Source organism: Sander lucioperca, chromosome 5 (genome assembly GCF_008315115.2).
Source record: "Sander lucioperca isolate FBNREF2018 chromosome 5, SLUC_FBN_1.2, whole genome shotgun sequence".
Taxonomy (NCBI): Eukaryota; Metazoa; Chordata; class Actinopteri; order Perciformes; family Percidae; genus Sander; species Sander lucioperca.
In genome coordinates this window covers 9640027-9667573 of record NC_050177.1, presented here as the reverse complement: position 1 = coordinate 9667573, position 27547 = coordinate 9640027, and the positions used below count along the sequence as shown (strand labels likewise).

Below are 27547 nucleotides of genomic sequence, written 5' to 3'. Positions count from 1 at the left end.
AACACCACTGCTTTGTTGGGACCAGTGTCCACAAAATGGAAGGTGAGTCCCCTTAATGCAACTGCGTGATATGTGTCCCCAAAATGTAATCAATACAAGTAACACATGCACTTTCAAAGATGTTGGTTTCTACACAAACAGTCGGGATTTTAGATTGCATGTACAGTAGGTAATAGAAGAACAGCTGATGAATGAACAAAGCTTGTATTGCTTGTAGCTGTAAGACAACTCTAACATTAAAACTAGTTACTATAGTGATTAGGTTTTGCATGAGCGGATCAAATTGTCACCTGTCACAACCACTAGGAACCCTTCACTTAATGTCAGATTAGGCATAATGTTTGGTTTAAATACTGCACATTGTTCGGCTGTGACTGATGGATTTGCAGGGAACCGATGTGTGAAAGTGTCTAAGCCTGTGCATATGAAAAGCACAATTTTATGGACATGGCTATACATTGTGTGCGTGTGTTTGTGTGTAGGGGAGACCGTTAGGGGATAAGCACTCAATAACAGCTGACACTGAGCTGCCCTCTGCTCTCGCTCACACAAAGGACTATGATTATATTACGGTTTGACTGCCTGTCTCCCCTCCCTCCATCCCCCCCATCATACCCTATTCTGCCAAGCCCTCTGTGCACTCAACGGCTAAGATAATTACCACTATTGTGTGTCACACACATACACACACTCCCATGCAAAGTGTGCCACGTGCTTGCCAGCTCCCCCATCTGTCCCCTTCTCTCTCCCCCTTTTTCTCTCTCTATTCCCTCTCTCCATTTTTATCTGTGTTTGTTTCTGCACCCTTTGACATTTGCTATTTGGCAGGAAAAGGGGAAATCCAAAACAGAGGGGGGGGGGAATTGGTGGAATAAAGACATGCAATGTTTAATATTTACATTTATTTAGTGTTGTACAGTAGGCTGTTGATTATTTTCCAGTGACAAAACATATTGACACAGTTGTTGTCAATTGGTCATCCTACTCAGTTGTGTGAAATCTGCAATAGAATGATGCATCAGGTAATGTGATGAACTTATTACTGAATATCAATATTCTTTCCAATACCTGATCATCTCCTCTACTCTACTAATCAAATGTCTTTTCTCCTTTCCTCTTTTTTAGCCTTGCATGGAGAGGGGGGGGGGAGTATGTGTGACAGTACTCTGATGTCCCCTTTCTTTCATTCCTTCTTCCTTTCTCTCCCATCAGTTAAACTTTAATGTGTTTTCCCACTCAAGTCTCAAGTACTCAAGGCAACTCCTCAGAAATGGCTTTGGATGCAGAAACACCAGAGTGGTTGTAGTGTGGCTTCTGTGTGTGTGTGTGGAGGTATTGTAAGAGAAGGAGATTGGCTGTGTGTGTGTGTGTGTGTGTGTGTGTGTGTGTGTGAGTGGGGGAAGGTGGGGTCACAATATGATGTCGGAGTGGTGTTTACACGAGCGAGCGAAGCCGCAGACAAATGTAGCCATTAATACCAAAACCATTTTCCACCATTTCTCCATCTGCCTCTTCTTATCCTTCCCATCCAGTCTCCTCTACCTGTAGGAACAAACATACTTGTAAAACACACACACACACACACACACACACACACACACAGTCTTCCTCTCTGGGTTGAAGGTTGAGGTGACCACCTTGAGAGTGTGTAATTGTTTAATAGCCTGAGAGCTCCCATGTCTACCCCAGAGGCCTTTGCTCACTGAAGATCGATCAAATACTCTGGCTGGCGGTGACAACTTTGAAGACACACAAACGCAAAGGGGCTTACAGTGAGTGCGGCTGGAGAGATGGACAGAGACAGTTAAAGAGAAAGAGAAGGAGAGAGTGAGAGGAAAGAGGAGTACCTCCCTTAGCGGCTGCCATGTGGCTTTAGCCATCTGTTGGCAGAGTCTAAATTAATTAGCTCCACTCATTACTAGTTTGCAAGAGGCCTGAAGTCTAAACCAGACACCAGCTCTCCAACTTCCCTTTCTTACAATCTCTTCTTCTTTCACCCTCTTTCATGACTAAAAACCTACTTCACTTAAATGTAGACCCTAAAAGCAACAGTGTTCACTTATATTCTACTATGATACTAAATTCAAGAAAAATTAAAAACACCGTGGGGACCACTAGCCAGGATGTTCTTTCTTAAGGTGTGTTCAGACAGAACACAAGTCAAATTTTATAGGCGGCAATATAATGCATACAAAGTCAAAGGAAAGACATGAGTGGGCGGAATAGAACTGTAGTTCCTGGTGAGTTCTGAGACCAGCTAACATCAGTACAGTTGGAACATTGGCTGTTTGGGGCAAATCAACGCAGACTGCTCAAACGGTCCAGCAATCACATTTGTGGAAATGACTCACCACACACACCATTGGGGGGCCATTTAAACATTCAGAAAAAAAAAGTTTTTCATAAATAAATGTCAACTATATACACTCAAAAGCTGAGCCACTCTTATCTCCATTCCCTCATAATATTGTACTGCTCTGCAGTTTTAGTAGAAAAGTGCATCTTGAAATTGTATTCCTTGAGAATACAACTCAGATAGGTTCAAGTTGCATTGAGCTCTGCAAAAAAAAAAATCAATGTCCACCTTTTTCTGAAGCTCTCTGTTCTCCAGATCAACTTTTCTTTTAGGTCTAGAGGGAGACATTTTGGAGTCAGGTGTTTCATAGTAAATCAGTGTTTATGTTGACAAGTTACAAGGTGCACCCTGCTGAATGTTACATTTAAAACAACGATCCAGTGTTTATGATCCAACTTTGCAGACTTGCTTGAAGATTTGATGATTATTCTAAAATAAAAGGCTGAATAAAAATGGGAAATGTAACAAAAATTATTTTTGGTTCAAATAAAAAAATAAATATCTAAACATGTGGAGGGGTCTTATGAAATTGCCTAATGGATCTGGCACTCAGGCCGGTAGTATGAGACCCTTAAAGTCCACAGTGTTTATCGTAATAATCTATTGTACTACTAAATTTTAAAAAGGTGTAAAGTTAAATCTCCCATTCAGAGAGATACAACCCCACAACCAGAAAATCTCAGTGTTGACACTAAACGGAAGACATGCTCGTGTTATCCCTCTAGGCACACCTTCTCTCTCTCTCTCTCTCTCTCTCTCTCTCTCTCTCTCTCTCTCTCTCTCTCTCTCTCTCTCATCCTACTTTTCCCTCTTATCCTTGGGGAGTGCTCTGTGCCACCGCAGCGACGACAGATGGGGCTCAACATCATCCAGAGAGTAAGAGAGAGGGAGAGAGAATAGAGGGAGGTTGCATTCATTATTTACATCACTTGGTATTGGAATATTAATGCTAAAAGCAATCGGGCAACCCTTCATTAAATTAACTGGAGATGTAGGGAAAGAGACGAGAGGGTGAGATGGAAGGGTGGGGGGCGAGGGAGGCACAGACAGTGTGAGAGGAGAGAGGAGCACACTCTGTTAAATGGGCTCTAAAATTAGTGAAGCAAAAACACCTCCATTAAGAAAGCCTGCATCTCTCTTTTCCCTCCTTTCCTCCACTCCAACTCTTCTTTCCTGTTATCTGCTCTCTCCCTTTTTTAAACACTTCTTTCGCCCTCATACGGACAAAAATCACTGCTTTACCCACAAGTGCCTGCTTCGAACCTCTTTGAGATATATGCATTTCTGTGCTGTCCCTCTTAAGTGCCTGTTTAAAATTTAAACATGCTTACAGTGGCAGAATGTGTCTTTGGTCCCCATGTGTATCTCTAGAGAGTACTGCTCTGTCTTTCACTCACTCTATCGCTCCCTCCACGGCAACTGCTCTTTTTCTTTATGCTGTATTTCTCTCTCATCACTTTATCGAACCCTTCTTCCTATCTCTCCGTTTCTCTCTCAATCTCAATCTCATCTTCTGTCAGCAAACCCCAATATTATTGTCACACATACAAATGTGTACACGCTGGATATGCGAGCATGCATGAATGAACACACAAACGCATATGTACGCAGACACACAACCGTGCATACATAAATGTACAAACTCATGCACACAGACAGTATCAGGACACACACATGCACAGACATTGACAGTGGCAGAATGGTTCTCTCCTGCACAGCAACACATTGCGTATATGCAGAGCCACTCTCCCTATTAGTGGAACGCTTCTACGCTCAGTTGACTTCTGAAGAGGAAAACATACAGTCATGTCCACTGTCAACTGATGCCACAATTACCCACCCCTCCACCTGGCACCCAGCATGTGTGTGTGCACTGTGAGTAATAGGTAGGTGACTTCTGTATATGAAACTATAATGATCATAATGTCACCCAAGGAATTCATGTAACAGAAAAATTAGGTTACTTCCTATAGGTGGAGGAAGATCAAAAATGGATACTGAGGCTTCCAGATGCAAATGAGGTGCCAGTGACTCTTGTGAGGTGTTAAATAGACAGAACTAAATGCTCAGGAATTGTTTCTTCAAACGATTCTCGTTTATCGGTGTTAAGCCCCCAACGTCTCCTTCCAGGCAGCGCTGCCTGGAAGGAGACGTTGGGGGCTTAAAACACCATCGAGCACGATTCTCCTGGTTACTGGTAGATACTTGCATCTATGTAGTGGCCATACCAGAATACTCTCATAATGTCTCTACTACATATACAACCATGACATACCAACATTATTTCTAGTCTTTTTTAAGTACAACATATTTTATACAGCAGAAGAGTTCATCTACATCACTCCATCCAACCAGCCATTCATCCATCCAAGCATCAATTCTCTGTACCCACTTATTCTAGTTCAGGATGAAGACAGACTGCAGGGTATTGCACCATGCACTAAGAAAACTAAAACTAAAAAATGACCATTTAAGTAATATTTTAACTGACTGAAAGAATGCATGAAAACAAAAAAGGAGTGCTTCAAGAAGCTGAAACTGGGGGAACATGATCCTCTGACAGTCTGGTTCTAGTAGTTTATAAACCCAATCTGGCTGCACAAGCCTGTCTGTGTTCGTGAAAGAGACCCGTGAGAGGTTACAACACTCACAAACATTTTGAAAGCAACGAAAACCAAAGGTGCATGGGAGCTATATGAAATAGCTGCATCACTGGAACCTACTGGAGAAGTAGTAGTAAAACAAAGCAAAATAAGACAATAAAGGTTAACAGTTGCTTGCTTACACATCCAGCAGACATGAAGCAACATGAACATCAAATTGAAATTTCTGACCACCTAATGCAAGTTTACACAACCTTTCAGCTTTGGTTTCGTCCACCAACTCTGAGAAAAACGAAAAGTCCTTAGTTTTTTAGATGCTCAATTTTCTATACCAGCCACTTGTGTACTTTGGATCTCTGCTGTTTTAACAAGCAACATACCCTCGGGTAACAGAGCAAATACTCAGTTTGTCTGAGCTAGTATCTAACACTAACCCTCTATAGACTCTAAAGATGGCTGATACACTTCCTCTGTTTCAATCTTGACTCTTTTGCACCTCTTGAGCTTGCATGCGCTGCTTTTGTGCCACTATTGACTGTGCACTCCAGAGTGACCGGTTACTGGTTGGTTGGTTGGTTGGTTGGTTGGTTGGTTAGTTTATTAGTTAGGAGCACTGCTCTGTGATAGCTCACTCATTGGATTGTCTGAGGCTGAGCAGTAAAGTACCAGAGGTTCTGCATGTACTTCCCTTAAGTACTTCCCTTCCTTATTGTAAATTCAGGATTTAAAACTAAGGAAATGCTGATACAGTTACTCAACTGTTTAATAAGTCACCTCTAGATGATATTACTGAAAATATGCTTAATTTAATGTATTTAAAAGTGTCAAGAAGCAGCTTCAGCTAGAGGCAGTGGGTTCTATAATAGTTTGTGCTGTTTCCATAGCAACAGATGCTAACCCGGTGCTGGAGTGTCAAACTTCAGAGCAGCAGTGATACCGTATTTTTGTTTACAGATCAGATTGGATTATGTTTGGAAATTGCAAATGTTATAGATGGGACACCACCAGTCTAACTATAAGAGGAAAAGCAAAAGGGAAGTGGGTAGCTTTACAGCAAGACAGACACATGATACTAAAATAAAATTGTAATAACACAATGTAACATAAGCATAACATGAATCTAATTTTGAAGACAGACAAAAAGGGTTGGAGTCAGTTAGAGACAGACCGTTTACGCTTGGTTCTAAAATTCGTTTTGGTGATCTGAACAAAAGTGGACAGCCAAGACACGTTGCCGTTCACACTTGTGTCTATCATGCGTCTCCAGCTGACCACTTGTGTTCAGATTGTATTACTGCCTACATCACTTCTGCTAGAAGCTAGAGATATTGCTGTCAGCAGAATCCAACACATCTCTCTCCATAGAGCAAAGCGACGGACGGTCATGCAACACTTTCTCCAACTCGTCGTGAAATTGGCAAGTTATAGAGCATTGGTGATGTATTTTCCTGTTACGGTCTTGTCGGAGATGCATCAGGACACATTAGCGTTTACACTACAAAAGATCAATCAAAAAGTCAAATGCGGCCCAGACCACTTCGGTGTGTGGTTTGAGAGATGGGAACACGATGCCTCTTTGTGGCCGTTTGCAATTGTATTTAGCGCTGTAAACTTATGATCCAATCGCCCAAGACACATCCTTAAACCAAGTGTACACAGGATCACAGAGATCACTGAATCTACCTTATAAGAACAATATACATATATGTTCGTCCTATTCTATAATGTAACCGATATGCCGATATATAATCTAATAAAGCGGGACGCCTCTGTGTGTGGGTATGTATGCGTGTCTCTGCATCTGTCTTTATAATATCTAATAAACTATTATATATTAAAAATAAAAATAAAAATAAAAATAAACGGCCGAACAATATGCTGCTGGTGCAGAACGCAGCAGACTGTTGACACGCTCTGGACAGCAGCGGGCGTGGGGGAGTTTACAGGCTGGGACTGCGGTTACAATTTTGCTACTTCTAACGTAACATGATTGCTGGATATAACAAGCAAACTTTTCTTCACGTTCCTGGAGCACGAGTGGATAGTTGACAGGAACATCGCAACTGTTGTGTTGAATACGGTTGGAAAAAAAGGTGCTACGTAACGCTGGCTTTTCCGTGTCTATTACTTCACTAAGAGGAAACTCTATAAAAAGCCATTTGCAACACTAAATATCAAACAAAAACCAGACACTATATCATTGTAAGTTGCTGTGAGCTGTACATTCACCACTTCTAAACACGCTTCGTTCCTTCACAGCGCTGTGCAATGCGAGGCAATCTCGGAGCTGATCGGCCGAAGGCAGCAGTTTTCATCAGACTCACCCTGGGTCCGGTTAATTAAGTGCCTACTGCTAACTTATAACACTAATAACATCACCATCGGCAAAATAGCCCCACGAATCAAATCCATACTTCAATGTTAACCGTCAAGCCACTAAACCTGTATGGAAATTGACACCTCTGCTGAAGTGTTAAATTTGTTAACGATAATACGAGACAAGACAACACAACACCGGCGTCATTAAACGCTGACTGTGGTGATATCAACGTGCAATATCGTTGAAGAAAAAGACAACACTAAAAGGTTATCGCCCCCCCCTCTCTCTCTCTGCGTGCACACACACACGCATGCACTTGGAGGTAGGGGAGCGAAGGGGAATAAATACCCATCTGTTTCCCCCTCAACAGAAATAAACAAGGCGTTCACTTGTCAGTCTGCAAGAGAAGGGCACACTGTTTATGCAGAGCAAAAGAGGGAGAGACACACACAGATGCACACACACAAATGGTAAATCTGGAGATATGTGCTGTTGGCGAGTGGGGGTGCTTAAAGAGTGACACAAGTACAAAAGATATGTGTGTATATTCTCGACCCCTTCAGAAGCACTTGATTATGTAGCCCTTCCTATGTGCCTAAATTACAGTATGCACAGTACAGCAACTTGCAAGGGTTACGGATGTCACTTCCACTGCACTGATTTCCAAAATTACAAGAAAATATATCATAAATAAGCTCAAAGATTAAAGCCACTGTCTAGACATGTTTCTTGTAGCCATGTTAGAAATATTTTAAAACTGAGGAGCGACGTGTGTATTTTTTTAGACCAACTCATAGGACTTGAAATCTAACTTAGTATAAAAACGGTTGTGTCCCTTTTATTCGATGGAGGTGTGTTTCCCAGGACAAAAGAAAAATAAGTTTTGAGGGAGAAGGAGCGGCAAGAAAAAGCAACTATAGCTATTACAATATATATTTTATTTTATGGAAAGGCTGTATGCTGACATGCATTGTATTTTCAACTTGATAGCAGAGATGTAGTCAACAAGGATGACTGAGCTGTAGTGCAAGCACTCAACTGTCAATCTGTTCTCATACATAAGAGCTTTATTTGTCCAAGAGTGTGTATGTGTATGTGTGTGTGTGTGTGTGTGTGTGTGTGTGTGTGTGTGTGTGTGTGTGTGTGTGTGTGTGTGTGTGGCCAACTCTAGAGAGAATGTATCAAGGCTAGAATGACTTTCAACTGAAATGTATATAAGATTCAAATAGCATTCCTTCCCGCACTCCTCTCCCCCTTCCTTTGTCTTCTGGGAGCCTTAGTCAGCTAAGCTCAGCTAAGTTTTTCTCTCTCTCTCTCTCTCTCTCTCTCTCGCTCTCTCTCTCTCTCTCTCTCTCACACACACACACACACACACACACAAACACACACCTTCTTAGCCAAAGTGCAGTTGAATGTAGGTATAAAAATGGTGAAATCCCATGTGGAGGAATAGTTGGACATTTTGGGAAACATGCTTATTCGCTTTCATAACAAGGGTCCATTAAACATAAAGCTACCACCAACGGCCAGTTATCTTAGCTTAGCATAAAGACTGGAAACAAGGGGAAACAGCTAGCCTGGCCCTGTCCAACAGTAACAAAATCTATCGACCAGCAACACTTAAGCTCACTGCCGTAAAGTGACAAGTTGGGGTTTTAAAGAGGGTTCTGTGCCAGACAATTTTTTGCCAAGGAGTCCTGGAATCTTGTCGTTACCAGGCAACCAGTTGTGATGCCTGCAAGTTACTGTGAAGTTTCTGGAAGTTGATCCTACTAACAACTATTGCCTGTTTAGACCGAAGCCTGATTTAGCTTATTCCTCTGTACCACAGACCTCCATTGTTCAAAAACTATCAATAATGCATCAATGAGTCACACCATTGCACTGGACGACATGTTCCTTAATTACTATGAACACTGGCACTGCAATTTTAGTTAGTCCCACACCGTCCAGCTACTGCACCAAATCTGTAGGTATAACAAACAATTGCACTTGTGAATCTTCTTTGAAACACGCATGTTCTAAAAAAGGTAAACATGAAAGTATACATTTTTGAGCAATTTTTAAAGAGCTTTAGTAGGAATGTTTGGGCTTGGGGCTGAGAGCCTTAGAAAGGCTGGGAGAAAGAGACTGGTTGAGAGTTTACTGGTTTTGGTCTTTTCATGGGATGTTGACAATATCAAAAGTATAGAATATTGCTAGCCTCAGCCTTTCATTTAGTTTGGGATGCTAAAATGCACACATGATGAAACAAACAAACAAACTGTAAAACATGTAATTTAGCTGTAATTTATATGTGTGGCAAGGAGAGCTATCCATGCAACATGTCACAGTACAGGAAGTGAGTTAGAAGTGAGCCATTAGCTCAGTGAGGGTTGACTAGGAAGGAGAGAAGGGCGGTAAAAAGGAAAAACATGGGAGGATTCCTCACAAGGGATGTCTGAAACTCATATCACTGTTTTCAAACAATGTCTCCAGTGAGACAGAGTGAGAGGAACAGAAAACTTGCATTGCCCTGGGCATTGTAAAACAATGGCTATGCACATGAACAAAACAGACACACACACACACACACACACACACACACACAAAAGCAGACTGTACTTTCAAAATACCAAGAGCTAAGATACAGAAAGTGAGAGCGGAGCAAATAAGTAGGTGAAGGAAGAATAGGAAGAGGGCAGGCACGCTGAAAATAGCAGAAAGGGAAGGAAAATAATGATGCAAAACAAGAGGCAGTCAGGTGGGCCTGATAAACGCTTGAGAGGAATACATGTCAAGTCAAGCACTAAGAGAACCCTAGGAGGCAGAGGTAACAGAAAATGAGAAAGAGAGTGCATTTACGATGCAAACAAACCAAATCAGGGAATATGAAGGACAAATCTGAATCAGTCTAATGGATCAGGGCTACTTGCGTCATTGTGTCGCAGTGGCTAAATAAAAACATAATGAAAACCTTAAAAACACTATTGGCAAGATAAAATTTACATGTGTTATACTCCACTGACTTCTATGAACTATTGACTTGTGTTTGGGGAAATATCTGTGTGTGTGTGTGTGCGTGCGTGTGTGTGTGTGTGTGTGTGTGTGTGCGTGTGCGTGCGTGCGTGCGTGTGTGTGTGTGTGTGTGCGTGCGTGCGTGCGTGTGTGTGTGTGTGTGTGTGTGTGCGTGTGTGTGTGATTACACGTCAGCATATGTCTTGTGGGAGTCCTCAGGGCATCCTATACACCCCAGAGAGACCATTGATTAGCTATTAATAAAGCATAGAGATGCCATTGCTCACAGGGTAGGTCAGTGAGGGCTCACACCCACGACATCCACACAGGCTGCTACACAGGAATGAACATACTGTATATGGCAGAGGTTTGGCGAGGTTGGAAGGCAGGACAGGGAAAACGTAGAAGAAACTGAAAAATAAAAAATGAGTAGAGCAGGTAAACTGTGCCAATCTATTTCTATTTCTTCTGCCCACTCCCCTACCAAGTTATTCCACCTCTATCTCCCTGTCCTCTTTTCACTTTGAGGCTCTCTATCTTTCTCTCGCTGCCTCTGCCTGTGTCCATTGTGGGCTGCATGTCAGAGCGCTGCTGGCTGTCTCCATCCTGTCTTTGATTAGCTGTGATCTATGAGCAAGATACAAGAAAGAAATAAAGAAAACTAAGTGAAAGCAGCAAAGACAGTAGGAAAGAGGTAAGAGGAGGAGCTCCTCCAGCTGATGGATATGACTGTGGTCAAGTCAGGACGCATCCCAGCGCGCCCGCGAGAGAGCCTGATGCGTCACACAGGACACATTTGCATCTCTCATTCTGCTTTATTTGCTGCAGTTTTCATCCATTTTGTTCCCAGTTCCTCAACCTACTGCCTTTCTTATCCTGCTGCTCCCCTTCTGTCCCTCCTCGGCTACCCTGCCTCCCACCCTCTCTTCTTCCCAAGCATGTACATCTTCAGGTCACGGGTCATTAAGTCAGCTCCAGAGGGGATGTGTCTGAACAGGATATCTCTCATATTGCCCTGCCCCCACCCCGCTACTAAAACACAAACACGCACAATCACATGCACGTCTATAACGGCACGTGCACCGAATGTGCACATGCTCGATTGGCTTTCTTACTTTTTGTTTCTTTTTCACCTTTCTCTCTTTATAAACATACTCACAATCACAATCGCTTTTGGCCTTTAACATGCACGATGTATGTCAGTCTCTCAAGTTTAGGGCCAGGACTTGTGGGGGGTCATTTGTTATTTTGGGCAAAAATCCAGAGACTGATATTTGTCCAATAACATATGGATATGTTAACATTATATTTCTGTAATATATCACAATTTCTTTACGACCAGGACCTTCCTCTCATGCTCCTGAAAATACAAATTATTATTATAGGTATTCAAATATTTTTAAGTTATTGCTTGTGAATAAATAAAAAACTTTAAAAAGGTTCCCTGTGGAGTTTTTGACCACTTGTAGCACCAGTGACCATGTCTTTACGAGTTTGTCCCTGCTTGTTTGGATTGTGCACAAGCAAGCGTTTTTTTCACGCTATTCTGCTGATTAACATCACAAAGAAAGGTAATGAAGAAGAAAACTGCAAGCTATTAAACATGAATTTGATGCACTGGACACATTTGTGAGGCCTTGAGATGCACACACTGGGGTTTATGAGTTAGAACTCAATGCAAATATAACTTTTTTTTAGCTTACAAGGAAACTTCACAGGGCACCTATAAGTCAATAAAGCTGGTGTAGATGGTTTCTTTTCAAAACTGTTTAACATGAGCGAGACATGTTCATCCAAAGCACTGTGATGTTTATCTTCAAATTGTTCACATGGATCCCTTTTTTCAAATAATTCCCAGCAAAAAATAATAGACCAAACTGTGTGCCATTTAAAGCTTTAGTGTGTAACTTTTTGATATTAATGAACGTCCGTTACATTCAAGCCGTTGCCAAATGAGTTGCTACAAAGCTAATTACGACTATCAGCTCCACACATCTCTTTTTAAATTCTGTGGATTTATGAGGACTACTGTTAACTGCTCCTACAACCTCTGCATGGTAAATTGAGACAGTTAGCTAGACTATCTGTCCAATCTGAGTTTTCTCTCGCAAGACTCGTATTTTTGCACTGCTTTGGAGGAGGGTCTGGCAAAGCGAGAATAGTATCATGTGGACGAGCCAACAGTTTTGTTGTCATTACTTGGAATTCCTCATGGGGGCAGCAGAAACTACGCACTATAGCTTTAAAGCTAATATATATAAATATACAGTATATAAATATTACTTTTACTTATAAAGCTACAGTAAGTAGGCCTACCTATTATCACATAAAGTTATAAGCATGGAGCGCTGAATAATGTTGGGCATGTGGGTGTGTTTTGTCTGTGTCTACTCAGACCAATAGGACAACTTAACTTTAGAAAGGGTCATACAAAACAAATTCACATTTTAGCTCAAGCAGATGTGATTCTAACAAATGCTTGCTTGCAAATGTATACACATATGCACACGTACATGTACAAATGTATGCACACACACGGACACACAGATATACACACGGACACACACACAAACACGCACACACACACACGGGGACACACACACACACACACACACACACACACACACACCATGGTTGTTGTGCACTGTCAAACAACATTAGATTGCAAGGCGGTGTCATTGGGGATAATTAGAATAACGCATCCACTGTATTCTTCATTACATGTGTCATCCTCACTTACTGACTGTGTGCTTCCTCACTGTTACCACCCTCCTCCCCCAATGCCTCCTTCCCCTGACACACACACACACACACACACACACACACACACACACACACACACACACACACACACACACACACACACACACACACACACACACACACACTCTTACCCCACCCTAAAAGTAACAAGTCATGATCCTCATAAGTAATGACTTAAAGTATAGATCTAAATGTCTGAACACCCATCATTAATTAGGTTCTCGGGCTGGAGGAGGAGAAGGAGGAGGAGGAGGAGGAATGCAGCAGTGATACACAAAGTTGAGGCACAGCATCACTGGTTGAGGAAAAGGGTGTTGGCGAGATCATGGTGGGTGATGAGTAATGCTCTGACGTCAGTTCTGCATTTGGCAAAATATCTGACAATGATTCTGTCTGCTGGCATGTACTTACACTACTATTGTAAGTATATATGCAGGAGGATCCATTCAGTCAGAAAGATGCAGACGCAACACCGGCTATACAGTATAAAATCAAAAGCATGTCAGCCGGCAGGTCAGAAACAGAAACACACAGATTTGCATGCATGTACTCGCACACACCTTGGCTGAGTGTGGTTAATGAATAACTAACTAGCAGAGAGGAAAGGGAGCCATCTTCTCTGAGTAAGGCCAAATGAATTCGCCGAAGCGCTATGCAAATGTTCCCTGGGCTAACGAGACTGCCTGCATGATTGGAGTGCCATTGAAATTCTCCTCGTGCACAGCCCTCTCTCACTTCCTTCCTCCCTCCCTCCCTCCTTCAATCTCCCTCCATCTCTCCTGCCATTTCAATCTTTACACAGAACATCCATGTTCATGTGCATGTAGTACAATGTTTGTCTATCCGTCTGTCTGTAATTCAACAAATAACCTGCACATTATGTATATGTATTGTGTATCTTAAAAGCTACAAATCAGCATTTCCTTTCAAACTAAAATCATGTCAACCACTCAGATACACACTGCGACCCTATCAGTGCCTGGACAGCAGTGAATGCCCCTGTGTCTTACTCTCTCTGTCTGTCTCACTAACGCACACACACAGAGTCCGCTCACACAGAGCGCGCTCAGAGTCGCTCTGCACCTGTTCTCTCTGTAAAACATCCAAACACGAGTGCTGAATAAATAACCCAACCTAACACAAATAACTGCCAGGTTCACGCACGCACAAACACACGCACACAGCCCATAAACACACTTCAATAAGTAAACACCACCTATTTCCCCTCCACAGCTACCCATTGCCCTCTTCCCCCCACCCTTCACACAGGCACAAACTGCTACCATCCCGAAAGACAAACACATAGATGTGCACAATGTGTGTAATGGTTAATGGTCAGAAAAGGGATGAATAAAAAAGAAAGTCTAACGGAGAAAGCTAGATGGAGGAGAGAGGGTAGGTGGGGGGGAATTAAGCACTTGTCAGATGCATCTTTAATGGAAGGACATGGCGACTTTAGAGCCCCTGGCCTCCTCTTTCTCCCTGGGGTGCTGGGGACAACAAGAAAACCGAGCCCACACACCTCTCTCTTTGTCCATCTGCCCATCCTCTCATACGTTCTCATATACCTAGCCGCCTCATTCCATTATCTTTCCATCCTATGCCCACTTTGCCATCTGCATAATTTAGCATGTCAAGCTTTTGTGCCACTTTGTCTTTCTTTTTTTGCCTATTCTGCCATTTTTTGTGCCTATCTGTTGTTCACTTTCAGGTTTGATGGAGTGGAAGGAAAAGACGAGGCTTTGTCACTTCATCTCCTAATAAGTGCCTCTAGAAAGGAAGCGTGAGAGAGAAAGCGATAAAGTTAAGAGAAGAGTGGATAGACAGAGGGGTAGAGAGAGTATAGGGCCTCTGCAGAGTGGCCACAAAATGGAGACTGGGACAGAAGCTGCAGCAGCTGTGGTGACGCTACACTTCACAGAGAGAGCGAGGCGGTGTGTGTGAAAGAGAAGGGGGATTAAACAACCTCAATCAATGAATGCAAAAACACAGACATCACACTTTTCCACACCCTCGATACTCTCCCTGGTCTCTGTCGCTCTTCCACTATATCAACCACACAATGAGTCAATTAGTAGATAGATAGATTCAATCTATCTATCTACATATCTATCTCTTTGTGGCTTTCTCTAGTGATATTATTTCATTCTGAAGCCTCTCCATGTAATATAGCAGAAGAGGAGTATGCTACAATCTCAGCCATACTGCATGTATCCAAAGGAACTTTTAACTTCACAGGAAGTTATTATTCATGTTCTTATTATATTCTATATACATCTTTTCTTCAAAAAGAAGGAGCAGGGGAGGTGGTCGAGTTGTTGTAAATGGTGAGCAGTATGAAATTTAACATTAAATCAGGTTGGTTAAGGCATATATTTCTTAGCCTGATATATTACTGCAATATGACTCTCACTGTCAATGTATTCTTTAACATTTAATGAAGCTACTCAGGTGTCACTATATTCAACCACAGTGTGTTATGTGATTCACATAAACATGATGTTTGCGTCTGAGGAATGGTCCGATTTCTTTCATTTCAACATAGGATAAAATAAAACACAAACAACTGAACTCTCTGTATATTCTTTTCACGTTTTCCTCATGTTAACTCCCAAGAGACTGAACTAACTACATATAGCACAAATTCAAGAACAGGCCTGTGAATATTTCCAGACAAAATTTATTTTTAGTATTTTGATAGCAGCAGTATTTACTGAGGATTAGCACTAGAAGTGGTTCTTAAAGACCAACAGAGTACTAAAGATTATGCTTATGTGTAGTAGCCCGACCGATACTCGATTATCAAGGCAGATACCGTTACTGATATTTAAGATATATTGGCTGATAGTCATGATCATGTTTGTTTTTAAACTATGTAACATTACACACTGGCTAAATGCCTTCAGACATATCTTTGGCAAGTCTGTAATGTAATTTCTTGTTACTTATTCTTGTTTATTGGAGAAAGATAATGGTAAAATCTCCACATTTGTAGATAAAAGATTCCTTCTCCTGACAGTGACGACATGTATCCTCGCTACCCGTCCCTCAAATGTATGTTAATATGCAGCTATGTCATCTGTGTGTGTGTGTGTGTGTGTGTGTGTGTGTGTGTGTGTGTGTGTGTGTGTGTGTGTGTGTGTGTGTGTGTGTGTGTGTGTGTGTGTGTGTGCGTGCAAGAGCTGAGCCATGGTGATGCACTAATAAAAATCAGGCAGTGATGCATCCTCACACCTTCCTCATTCCGCCCGCCGGTTCGCACCCGTTACCATGGTGACCAGATAAAACTCACACTGTTTTAAGCTCCAACTGGAGGAGACGGATACTAACACAGTGACACACACACACACACACACACACACACACACACACACACAAATGAAGTTCCTTCATACACATCCGTCAACAGAGCATCCTCTTTCAGTTCCCTAACTGACAAGCAAACAAATGTTAATTTTCTAACCAATGGCTATACGAGCAAACCATCAATTAAAGGGAGAGACATGGTTAGATAGAGAGATAGCAGGAGAAGGGGAGGTATGACAGGGGAGTAAAAACCAGGATAGCCAGTCAACACACAAAGCCCTCCTCTGTTTGACTGTCTACTTGTCTAGCTATCTGTCTACTCCCCCCCCCACATTGCTCCGTGAACGGGCCTCAACGCAAACAGATTTGGCTGTCAAATACTGACACGACACCCAGGCAGGGTCGTCTCGCAGTGAGGCCAGCTGTCAGCAAACACCCTCCTGCCTCTTCATCAAAGCCCATTCAAACTCAGCTTTATTGACCAACACAGCCGTCTGTGTGACATGTGTCAAGCCAATACCTTGGCATACACTTTTCCTAATAAATGGCAAACCACTAGAGCATCTCGAGTGCTATCGAAAGAGAGAAATCTGTCCATGCTACCAGGAGCTGACAAATGGAGTGGATGGATGGATGGATGGATGGATGGATAGATGAGGTGTGTGGTGGAATGTAGTGGGTTGGAAGGGGCGCGTGTGTGTGTGTGTGTATGTGTGTGTGCGTGCGTTCATGTGTGTTGGCCATGATGCTGAAACAGGCCACCAGTCTGTACCAGGGAGGGAAAGAGATGAGAGGAGGCGTCGAGCCAAAGACAGACGGAAAGAAGAAGAGGAGTATTGTGTTACTAATAAGACCTATTCATCAGCCCTGGAGAGAGAAGGAGAGTGAGAGAGAGATGGAAAACAAAAAAGCTCTCAAACTTTTCAAATGCAAATTCAGATGGTTTACTTTAGGATGATTTTTTTCATTATGGAATAACCTAACGATTATTTTCTGGATTAATCGATCAATCATTTTGTTTATAAAATGTCCATCACAATGCATGTCTTGTTTTGCTTGGGCAACAGTCCATAACCCAAAAATTTGTTTACAATACCACAGAGAAAATCAGCAAACCACACATTGAAGAAGCTGTTGATAATTGATTAATCAACTAATTATTTTAGCTCTAAAAGGGTGTTTCATATTCTTTACCACTCCAAGAATAAACTGTATTGTATACTATATATAAATACCATACATACATAATAATTGTATCCATTTTTTTTTTTTTACATCTGGACATGATCAAAACGTATGAAGTTTTACAAGAAATTATTGATAAGAATATTCTGTAAATAATGGTATTGTATTGATGTCATATGTTCATGGAGCAAATTATATTACAGCGTTTTTATTGAAGCATATGGATGACTTGTCCCGATCAGCTTAGTCACAGAAAGCTGCTCATGTGAATGTGTGTGTGTGTGTGTGTGTGTGTGTGTGTGTGTGTGTGTGTGTGTATATGTGTGTGTGTGCGTGCATGCGTGCGTGTCGGTGTGTCCACACTCATGCTCTTGCTTGTTCATATGTGCATGTTTTACCATCAAACAGACAGGCCCGGTCTCACCACACTCACACTGAGGGATCCGTGACTAGAGAGAGGGAAATCCAACAGCAAGCTTTATCGATCCAGACTGGAAACCCCCCTCAGGCCACACACACACAGAGCTGTGCCGGATCAATGAGTGCTCCCGTGTGAAGGACAGAGCCATACAAAGAGACACACAAATAAACACACACACACCTCTATACACACACTATTTAGAGAGATGAAAGGGGTGCTCGGTATCAGACACCGAGATAAGGGGCAGAGGGAGCAATACGTATCATCTGACCTAACAGTCTCATCTGACACCTTGCAATTTGCCATTGCTCACGGAGCAAATGTTAACACTGCACCGCACAAGCCTGCACGCACACACAGCACACGTAGACAGGACATACAGCAGCATGTAGGAGGCTCAGTTTCAAACTGATATTATTATTCCTCACTTCACATGGAATGATTTGAATAGAGGATCAGACGCAGCAGAGAGAACAGCTCCAGACACAGCAGAGCCCTAGAGGTGTGGTTGCTCTCTTTTGGGTGACTGTGATGAGCAGCTAAACAGATCTATCACTCATCAAATTAGATCCCCCCCCCTCCCAGCCCACACACGCCCCTCTGTCCTTCTCACACACACACACACACACACACACACACAGCACATGTCTACCAATGCCTGATTTATCCCTGTAACAGCTATTAACCACAGTGGTGTCAGTTAGTGAGTGAGGAGCCAGAGATGTGCCAAGCAAAGGCCATTTCATCAGACTTATTTTTGAATGATTGGACCATTTTTTTTAAACCTTCCTCCATCTTCTTTCACTGACAAAACAGGAGATGTCAATGACACAATTAGATTGATTAGTATCAACAATCACAAACATGGCAAACGAGGAAAAAAAACTTCATTACAATCAAATATGATAGAAAACCATTTTTTACTAAACTGACAGAACAAAATATATGTGGTTTGGGATTTATTCAGTCTAAAAATAACTGGAGAGACTTCTCATTTCTCTAAGGGCAAATGTTCTTGAGTCCATTGACATATTGGGATGACATTAGATCATTTGCTTTCCATTATTATCCACCACCTGATCAAACACAACGGGCATGCACTCAGCCAAATATAACTCACATGGTTACACGAATGGAGTTTGCAGTGACATTAGATATCTGCGAGAGAGGACAAAAGGTGGATGTGGGGCTTTTTGTGTTTTTGGTGAACCTTTAATGACTATCACTGGCTAAATTTCCTACCTGGGACGATGGAGACGGTGTCCTTCTCCCAGGACACCACGCTGACGTACTCCTGGACGGCTGAGGGGATGAGGCACTTGAACACGGCGACATTACCCCGCATGGAGCGTTGATCGGCCACACGGACTGTGTAGGGCTCCCTGAATACTGAGGTGTGGAGAAAACAGCTGAAGTTAGTCAATGGAAGGATGGTGGTTGGTGGTGATAGTGGATGTCTCAGAATAAGGCTGAACAAACATTGATCTTTAGTTTTAACCAATGACAAAGTGGTGAAAGTTACTAACGTAGTTTGTATTTTGGAAAAAAGGCCTTAACGTGATTTTGTCAGAGAATCCCAGGAAATTAAAAATGCCCATCACAGTTTCCAAGAGCCCAAGACTATGTCTTCCAATTGCCTGTTTTGTCAGAGCAACAGTCCAAACCCCAAATATATTAAATGTATAATGATATAAAACATAGTAAATCATTAAATGGTCACATTTGCAAAGCTGAAACCAAAGAATGTTTGGCATTTTAGGCCTTCAGGATACCAAACCACTGGCGGATGGTTGTGATGTTACCATGTAACATTGTACTTAGCAGTAACTTTTCTTACTTTGATTTATTTCCCAGAGCCTAAGGTGACCTCTTTACATTGCTGGTTTTGTCCGGAGAACAAAAACCCAAAGATGTTTAATTTGTCAAGATATTAAACAGAGCATTAAATTGTTACATTTATGAAGCTGGAACCAGAAAATATTTTTGTTTCATAAATGGCTTGACCAATTATAAAAACTTCTGTCAATGAGATAACTGATTAATCGACTCATTGTTTCAGCACTGTATAAAGTAACAACTCACTCCTCTTTACTACACATGTTGACACTGTACAGTTGACATCCTTCTTTCCTGTTTAACCCATAGCAAAAGCCGGGGCAGGTCTTGTAAACAAACTTGTCTGGTGTCCTGTTCAACCCCATTAAGCCAGCATTTCTCTATTTAGCCCCAGATTTGAAGTCACACTATGATTGTAAGGAAGGTTGACACAGAGCTGTGTTGAAGGGGATACACAGTGAGCGGCCCTTGGCCTTTTAAAGAACAACGCCACAGATGCTATGCGACGGCGAGGAGTGGAGAGTTGCTCACGGCCGATGGACCTGTCACATGCAGGCGCCAGGCATCAAAAACACCCCCCCCCCCTGCACATGGCATGCGGAGCGCTAGGCTGTGAATCTGTGCCAGTGTACAGAAAGGATGCTGGTGATTAAGACGGGTTTAATGATGAAAACAGTAGCCTGTAGCTAACAAAATTATCTCTCCAGTTAACTCGGTCACATTTAGATTAGTGAGAAATGTGAAATGCTGAATCAGAGCATATATTTTCATTAAATAAATTAAGTAAAGTGAAATTAAATTAATGGGTTATTTTGGTGAGGAGGAGAGACAGGTAGTTCAAGGGCATGCTAGCTTGACTGAATGAACGCTGGCCTGTGCTTTCTGAACTGAGCTGATCAGAACTGTGTGGGTTTAACCCTCCACACTGATCTCATTTGTATAAAGGGGTGTTGCCACATTTCTCTTAAGCATCTTTGACATATAAAAAATAGACTATCTTACATAAGTAAAATGAAAAGAAAATTACAGAAATCAGATGGGGTCTGATGTTAGGGAGTGTTTCTGGCATCAGAATCTATCACAACTATTCAACCAGGCTTCCCTTAGAAATGAGGACAGTAATGGCTTAACAATGTAAAACACACATACACACACACACAACACAGGGAGTGGCCCCGCCCTCCGGTGTTTTCGCTCTCTCCCCCAGCTCTCCAGTGATATAATTAACGCCTAGCCTGAAGGCCAGCTTCCTTGGTCATTAATAATGCTTTATGCCAGCCGCCACTGTCACTGGAACCCAGTGGAACCAAAGCCGATGTCCTTGTCCAAATGGTGGGGAGTCTTTCACCTTAAAGTCCAGGGTTTAATCTCCCAAGTCTTTGTCTGATTCCGTCCATTGCTTTTACACTGTTCTACTTTTTCATAACTGGCTGAACCTTGGACCCTTTCTTTCTTCTTTCCTGACTTGTGACAGAGCCAAGACTGGAGTAGAGTAGGGACTATTCCTTCAGCACTGTTGAAATTCAACCTTGCAACATATTATGTGACCATGCCAAACATAGATGAGGTTTAGAACATTGGATTTTGGGTCTTTAAAAAATCTATTGTCGTATAACTGATGCTGCTTTGTACCTCAGCTAAATTAATGGTCGCAGAAAGATATCCTCTGGAGAGCATATCATGTCTCACTATGGCCACCTGACACACAGGATGCTAATGTGATCTGAAGCCTCATTTGTAAACAAGTCAAAGCTAAAGGACAAATAATTCCAATCAAGTCTTTATTTCATTTCTTCATTCCAGCAGCTCCTGGTTCTCATTGTTTCGATCTACGTACAGATCAATAGTCAGGATCAACTGAGTAGCCTCAGCTATTGTGGCCGAGCCAATTCTTTCAATCATTTATTTACTCTTTGATTGACCCTGCTGCCTCTCATCAATACCAGGGAAAATCCCCAATGCCCACTGTGCCTCTCATAGAGTGTTTAAAATCAGCTAGACAGCTTGTAAATGTTTGGTGCAATGATGACAGTCATCACATGTCAGTTCAGTGTGAGTTAAAATCCAGTCAAGGTCACCTCAAGTTTGTACTTCCTGTGCTTTGACCCTAGCCCATCCTACACTTGCTAACCTCTCAAACAAGCCCTGTATGGCAACATACCCTTGTACACAACCATGTAACCAGCTCCAATAAGAGGCAACTGTTATGATAGCATTGTCATTTAACACACGTTCCTCTTCCAAGATATGAAAGACACAGAGAAAAAAAAACATTACATATTCATTCTCTTAACCCTTGTGACAGGATGCAAATGGTAGCCCAACTGATTTGTGTGTAAATTGCACTCCCCCTCATCACATGCGCAGCAGAATCATTAGGATGTTACTGATGCCTGACTATACGCAGCCTGGTTGCCTAGGAACGAGCTAAAACATGGGTCTGGTGCACTGGGCGCACTGGGAGGCAAGTCTTGTATCACTGTCGCTTCAATAATTAACGACAGGGAAACCAAATACTGCATTTACTTATTCATAAAGCGAGCCGCAAAAGCACAGAGAAGGAGAAAGAGAAAAATAATGACGAACAGGAGAAATGAATGGATGCAGGTTTCATTATTGAATGAATAGTATAGGAAAAGCAGTCCTTGTGTATCAGGTCAAGGGACCATACTTATTGTATTAGTAAGGAAATGCCAGCCAGAGAAAAGATGAGGAGGCCAGATAGAGGAAAAGGATCTTAACACCTGCTGTCTTGGCCCGGGCCTCGGTAGGCTTGTGTGTTATAGTCGGGACAAAGGGGAGCTGAGGTGAGCTACATGAACAGGTGTCCTCATTTGCTTTTATTAACTTTGTGTAAAGAGAACTTAGGTGCACAAAACGTTAAAACCCTCGGACGTAGGCAGAATATTATTCTAACACAAGTGACTGTAATGACTGACTGTATGTGTGAAAGGTGTGCTTTCCTTTTTTAAGTTAAATTGGGTCCCTTAAGTTGTTACCAAAAGTGAAAATGATTTCTATATCCTTGAGGTGAGATCCTTAAAATACAGCAAGGCCTCATTCCTGAGGCTATAGATCCTGCCAAACTGCTTATTATGTAATAAAACATATATTAATTAAAAAATTAATATATGTGTAGTTTTTTGAAAATCTAAATTAAAGGGTCAAAGTTCAGCCAGTCAAGTAACTGGGATATTAAAGACAAACTAAGGAATTCTAGAGCATAGAACTACAATGGTATGGTACTATGGGAGAAAAAAATAAATAAATAAGTAAAGTAATTAATTTCTATGTGGTATGACAATTAAATGGCAGACTCTTGAAGTCTATTTTAGTTGTGCAATACATCACAGTAAACATCAAGTCTGCTCAATTATTTTTCCTAGTTATCTAATTGTTGTGACAAATCGATCTGTACTTCAAACTGATTGACCATGTAACAGTAGCTGGGAAAAAAGAATGCAGACATTGTGTTTGGTGTGATGAATTACTGCTGAAACTCCAGCAAGTGTTTGCTAGTTGATTTTTATACCATATGGAAATGAATGGAAACCAATTGCTGCCGAAAAAGTAAGAAAATACATACACAAAAATCAGAAACATGCATTTGAAAACTATGAGCAGCATGTACACAAGGGTTGTAGTTCAGGACCCAAAACCTGCAAAATCACAGTTTTGGTCTGAGAATGAACCAGTCCAGGATGAAGACCATACTTGGAGTACCATACACACTTTAGTATATGGTGATTGTTTCTGTAAATATTTTTTATCCTAAATGTATTTATTATTCAATAGTTGTTTAGCTGTCTCTTAAAACTCCATCTGAGATCAATGAAACACGGTTACATTTTTTTTTTAACTAAAAAGTACATTTCTGCATTAGATTAGTATTTAGAAAGACGCTATCAAAGAAGTTTGAATAAAAAATAAATGCAGAAAACTAGATTAGCCGCAACGAGAGAGACAAATAAAAACATGGACAGGAAAACCAGCAGTCCACGTAGTGATTTTCATAAATGTAGAGCTATCCAGACAGGTGCTAGTGCTATTATTGGCCCACAATCAGCATGCATGGGGGAGGGTGAGAAAGAGGGGGAGGGATAGAGAAAAGATGAGAAGTAAGAGAGAGAGAGAGAGAGAGAGAGAGAGGCGGGGAGGGAGGACGAGACGGATGGCGAGGGGGAAAGGCAGATTTTTGGGGGAGGTGTCACACTGCGAGCTGTCAGCTGCCATCATTCTCCTGCGCCACCTGAGACAGGGCATACCACACCCAAGCGCTCACGCCTCTGTCGCCCATGGCAACTGTAGGGTTGTGTGTGTGTGTGTGTGTGTGTGTGTGTGTGTGTGTGTGTGTGTGTGTGTGTGTGTGACTCTGGAGGTAATGAGGTGCACACACATGCACGTGAGCCCTGGTTATGGAGCTGTGGACTTGTGGTTGCCTCAGCATTTAATTGATTAATTGTTGTAATTATTTGGGAGGGAAGGTCATCCCAACACTGAGGCTGGCTAGAAGGTCACTCTCACGCTGGAGGGACTGTCCTCCTCTAGGGACCACACAGGCCATATGGGTGTGTGTGTGTGTGTGTGTGTGTGTGTGTGTGTGTGTGTGTGTGTGTGTGTGTGTGGTGAGGGAGAGAATCCAGCAGCATCAAAATCATTTTGTTCGTATTTAGGTGTGGGGTAGGGAACTGCTGACTGTCTCTTCATGCAGGATTGATCAACACAGTCAAAATGTCTGCCTGGCTATTACCATGACCTGAAAATCCACTTTTTTTAACGATTCTGTTCACATCTTTCCATGTCTGTAGCTGACTCTCCAAAATCTTTCCTGCCAAACACCCTGACAAAGAGCTGGCAACTATGTGTGTGTGTGTGTGTGTGTGTGTGTGTGTGTGTGTGTGTGTAGTTAGGGGACTTTCCAGTCCATGGACAGATGGAGAGACTGGGAGACAGGAGGCTTTCTGGCATGAGCTACGCACAGGCTGGTGTGGATGTAAGTCTGTGTGTGTGTGTGTGTGTGTGTGTGTGTGTGTGTGTGTGTGTGTGTGTGTGTGTGTGTGTATACACGTATACACGTACACATGTATCCAATGCGTATTACATTAGGAAATATGCATGTGTTTATGATGCTTGTGTGTATGTGTGATGAGGGTGAGAAAGAGCAGTAACACCTTCCCTCAGTGTGTTCAGCGCCTTTCTCCAGCTTTGACCTTGGCATGGAGTGCGGACAGGTCACCAAACCAACTGTCTATGTGGCTGCATGTCTGTCTTAAAGATACATTTTATTACACAGGGTCAAGACTGAGAGAAGTAGTTGCTTTAGGATGCCTTTACTGCTGTTTGGGTGACCATATTTACAGATGCTGGGTTTGTGTCAGGCAGGGGACGCCAGCTGGCCTTAAAATAGTACAAATGTTTTTAATTTTAAAAAAAAACAAAAAAAAAAAAAACTGTAGATGCTATTTTAGGGGATTGGACCTTACATTAGAGTGAAAATGTAACCACTGCTACAAGCTGACTCCACCCCATTTAATAATGGCATACTAAAAATGTCATGGTAGTCTAATTTAGGTGGGCACAAAATGTTTACACCCCCAACTTGTGGATCAAATGGATGTGCTACTGAGCTAGCTTAGCACAGAGCTGTGCCACACCCCCCACTTCACTTTGGTTGATTTTCAAGTACATGCAGGAGGTGGGGAAATGCTGGAAAGGCAGTGTTTCATTACTCTTTAAAGGGATAGTTCACAGTTCATGTCTCTGCATGCAGTTCTTCCTTTAATTTATTGAGTCAAGAGACATCCAATAATTGAGCTAAACTAGGGTAACGTCACCATTCAAAATTGCTTCAAAATGCATGCAGTGTGTGTTGATGTGATACAGTAAGTAAGAAAAATGAGTAAACTGCCCCAGAAAAATAAAACTATCCCTTTGAACATTGGCTTAGTTTGCATCCAGTGTGTCCATCCCTCACCTGCTTTGATGTGGATGCTGGGGCTACGAATCTTGCCTGCTTGGTTCTCAGCAGTGCAGAAGTACTCGTTGTCGTGGATAATGCTGTTATAGGCGGAGGGGGAGAAGGGGTAGAGCTGGAGGGTGCCATTGGCATGCACGTGGCGGATATGGGGCACGTCGTAAATGTCGTCTCCGGCGGCCAGGTACCAGCGCAGGACGGCATGGGGGGCGCCGCCCGCAGGGCAGGGCAGGGACACCCCCACCGAGCTGGAGAAGGTCACCCGCTGCAGGGAGGCGTTTACAAAGTACAGCCGTGTAGAGACAACATCCTCACTGTTGACTGTTAGGATAAGAGAAAGGGAGACAGAGTTAGTTAGTTGGTGTCAGACACACAGGCATCATTCACATAAAAATGAAATACAAAATAGTACAACAGAGGTTACGAGAGAAATGTTGTTGTTGGCTGTTAAAAAAGAGAAATACAATAAACTATTTTCCAATATAAAAATGATGTTAGAACATATTAATACATAACCTGCCTATACATACAATTTACAAGGATGAAGCAGCAATGTTTAGTGTTTCTGCATATAGTCTTGACTAAAATGATGTTGAACTGACTGACTGCTGAGGTAACACGTAATAAGATATGGGATCATGGTGTAAGCTGTTTTTTCCTGCAGATTTGCCAACTGCAATAAAAGTTTTAATGATGGAAGTATTGACTTTATAACAGCAATATTTCACCAAACAACATGAACCTTGCCGAGTTCCCCTTTAAAGAAAATTTGAAAAGGTTTTGATCAACATAAATACTTTATTCAATATAATTTAATATGTCTGACCAATTGTGTATCATACCATTTGAAATGTAAGAATGAAGAAAAAACAAATTTCCCATTTTTCCATGTTCCATATTTGATTTGTCCTTGTACTGTATTGTTTTTGTTCAGACACAGGTTTTGTTCTAGAGATGAATTTACAAGATTTTCCATTAGTCAATTCACTGGTTCAGTAGAATAAGCATAGTTTAAAGTGAGCATGACTTTAAAATATTACTGAAAATACTACCTGATCTAAGTCAAACTTACAGACACCCGAAGAAAGTAAACAAGCTGGATATACAGGTATTTAGGTCACCTCAACCCAAACAACTTCCTCCCTGTGTGCCAAACCGCAGTCATCCATCTCCCATATGCATTATCCTAATATCTCTAATCTAATATATGTGTCCAAAGAGCCCTTTGGAAATTTGCCTCTCAATAGAAGAAAAACAATGGTCACATAACACGACTCCCCCACACCCACATCCTGTCTGTTGCCATCCTCCTTCATTCAGGAAAACTAAGTATTCACACGGATAGCAAACTGCTGCACTTCTTAGGCCTGCTCAGGTCTATTATATCCACCCTAGGTACGTAGTTCTCTATTTGTAGCCATACAAGAGGAGCTAGATATCACAGATATTTGCTGGAAAACAATAGTATTGTGGCAGAGATGAAGAGCTACAGCCAGATAAGTTGTCCTAGGGGAGATAGACCACCATATATCCTCTCTCTCAAACACCCTCTTCCAGTTTAGAGTGGGGTAGCGAAGCATCTTTTAAGATCTGTGTGGTACTGTGTGTGTGTGTGTGTGTGTGTGTGTGTGTGTGTGTGTGTGTGTTTGCTGTGACCGGGGGGTGAGGGGGGGGTACAGAAGTGCTGAGCTCAGCTTGGCTTTAGGCCAGGGGAAGACTCTGTGCCCCGAGCCAGAGAAGTTTCTTCTCAGACAACGATACTTAATTAATCCCTTTTTCCTGGATT

General features: G+C 42.1%; 1 protein-coding gene across 2 annotated transcripts in view; it reads right to left on the bottom strand.

The window, feature by feature from the left end:
- LOC116047751 (Down syndrome cell adhesion molecule-like protein 1 homolog) overlaps nucleotides 1-27547 on the bottom strand; it is a 102629-nt gene that overhangs the window by 66389 nt on the left and 8693 nt on the right. For both annotated transcript variants that reach the window (XR_004897317.1, XM_031296716.2), the window contains exons 2-3: nucleotides 25762-26082; nucleotides 19194-19340 (exon numbers count right to left, since the gene is read on the bottom strand). Coding sequence is in view for 1 of the 2 variants with exons in the window: in XM_031296716.2 (XP_031152576.1) it covers nucleotides 19194-19340; nucleotides 25762-26082 (468 nt within the window). In the remaining variant the exon portion in view is untranslated. The remainder of the gene's footprint in view (nucleotides 1-19193; nucleotides 19341-25761; nucleotides 26083-27547) is intronic.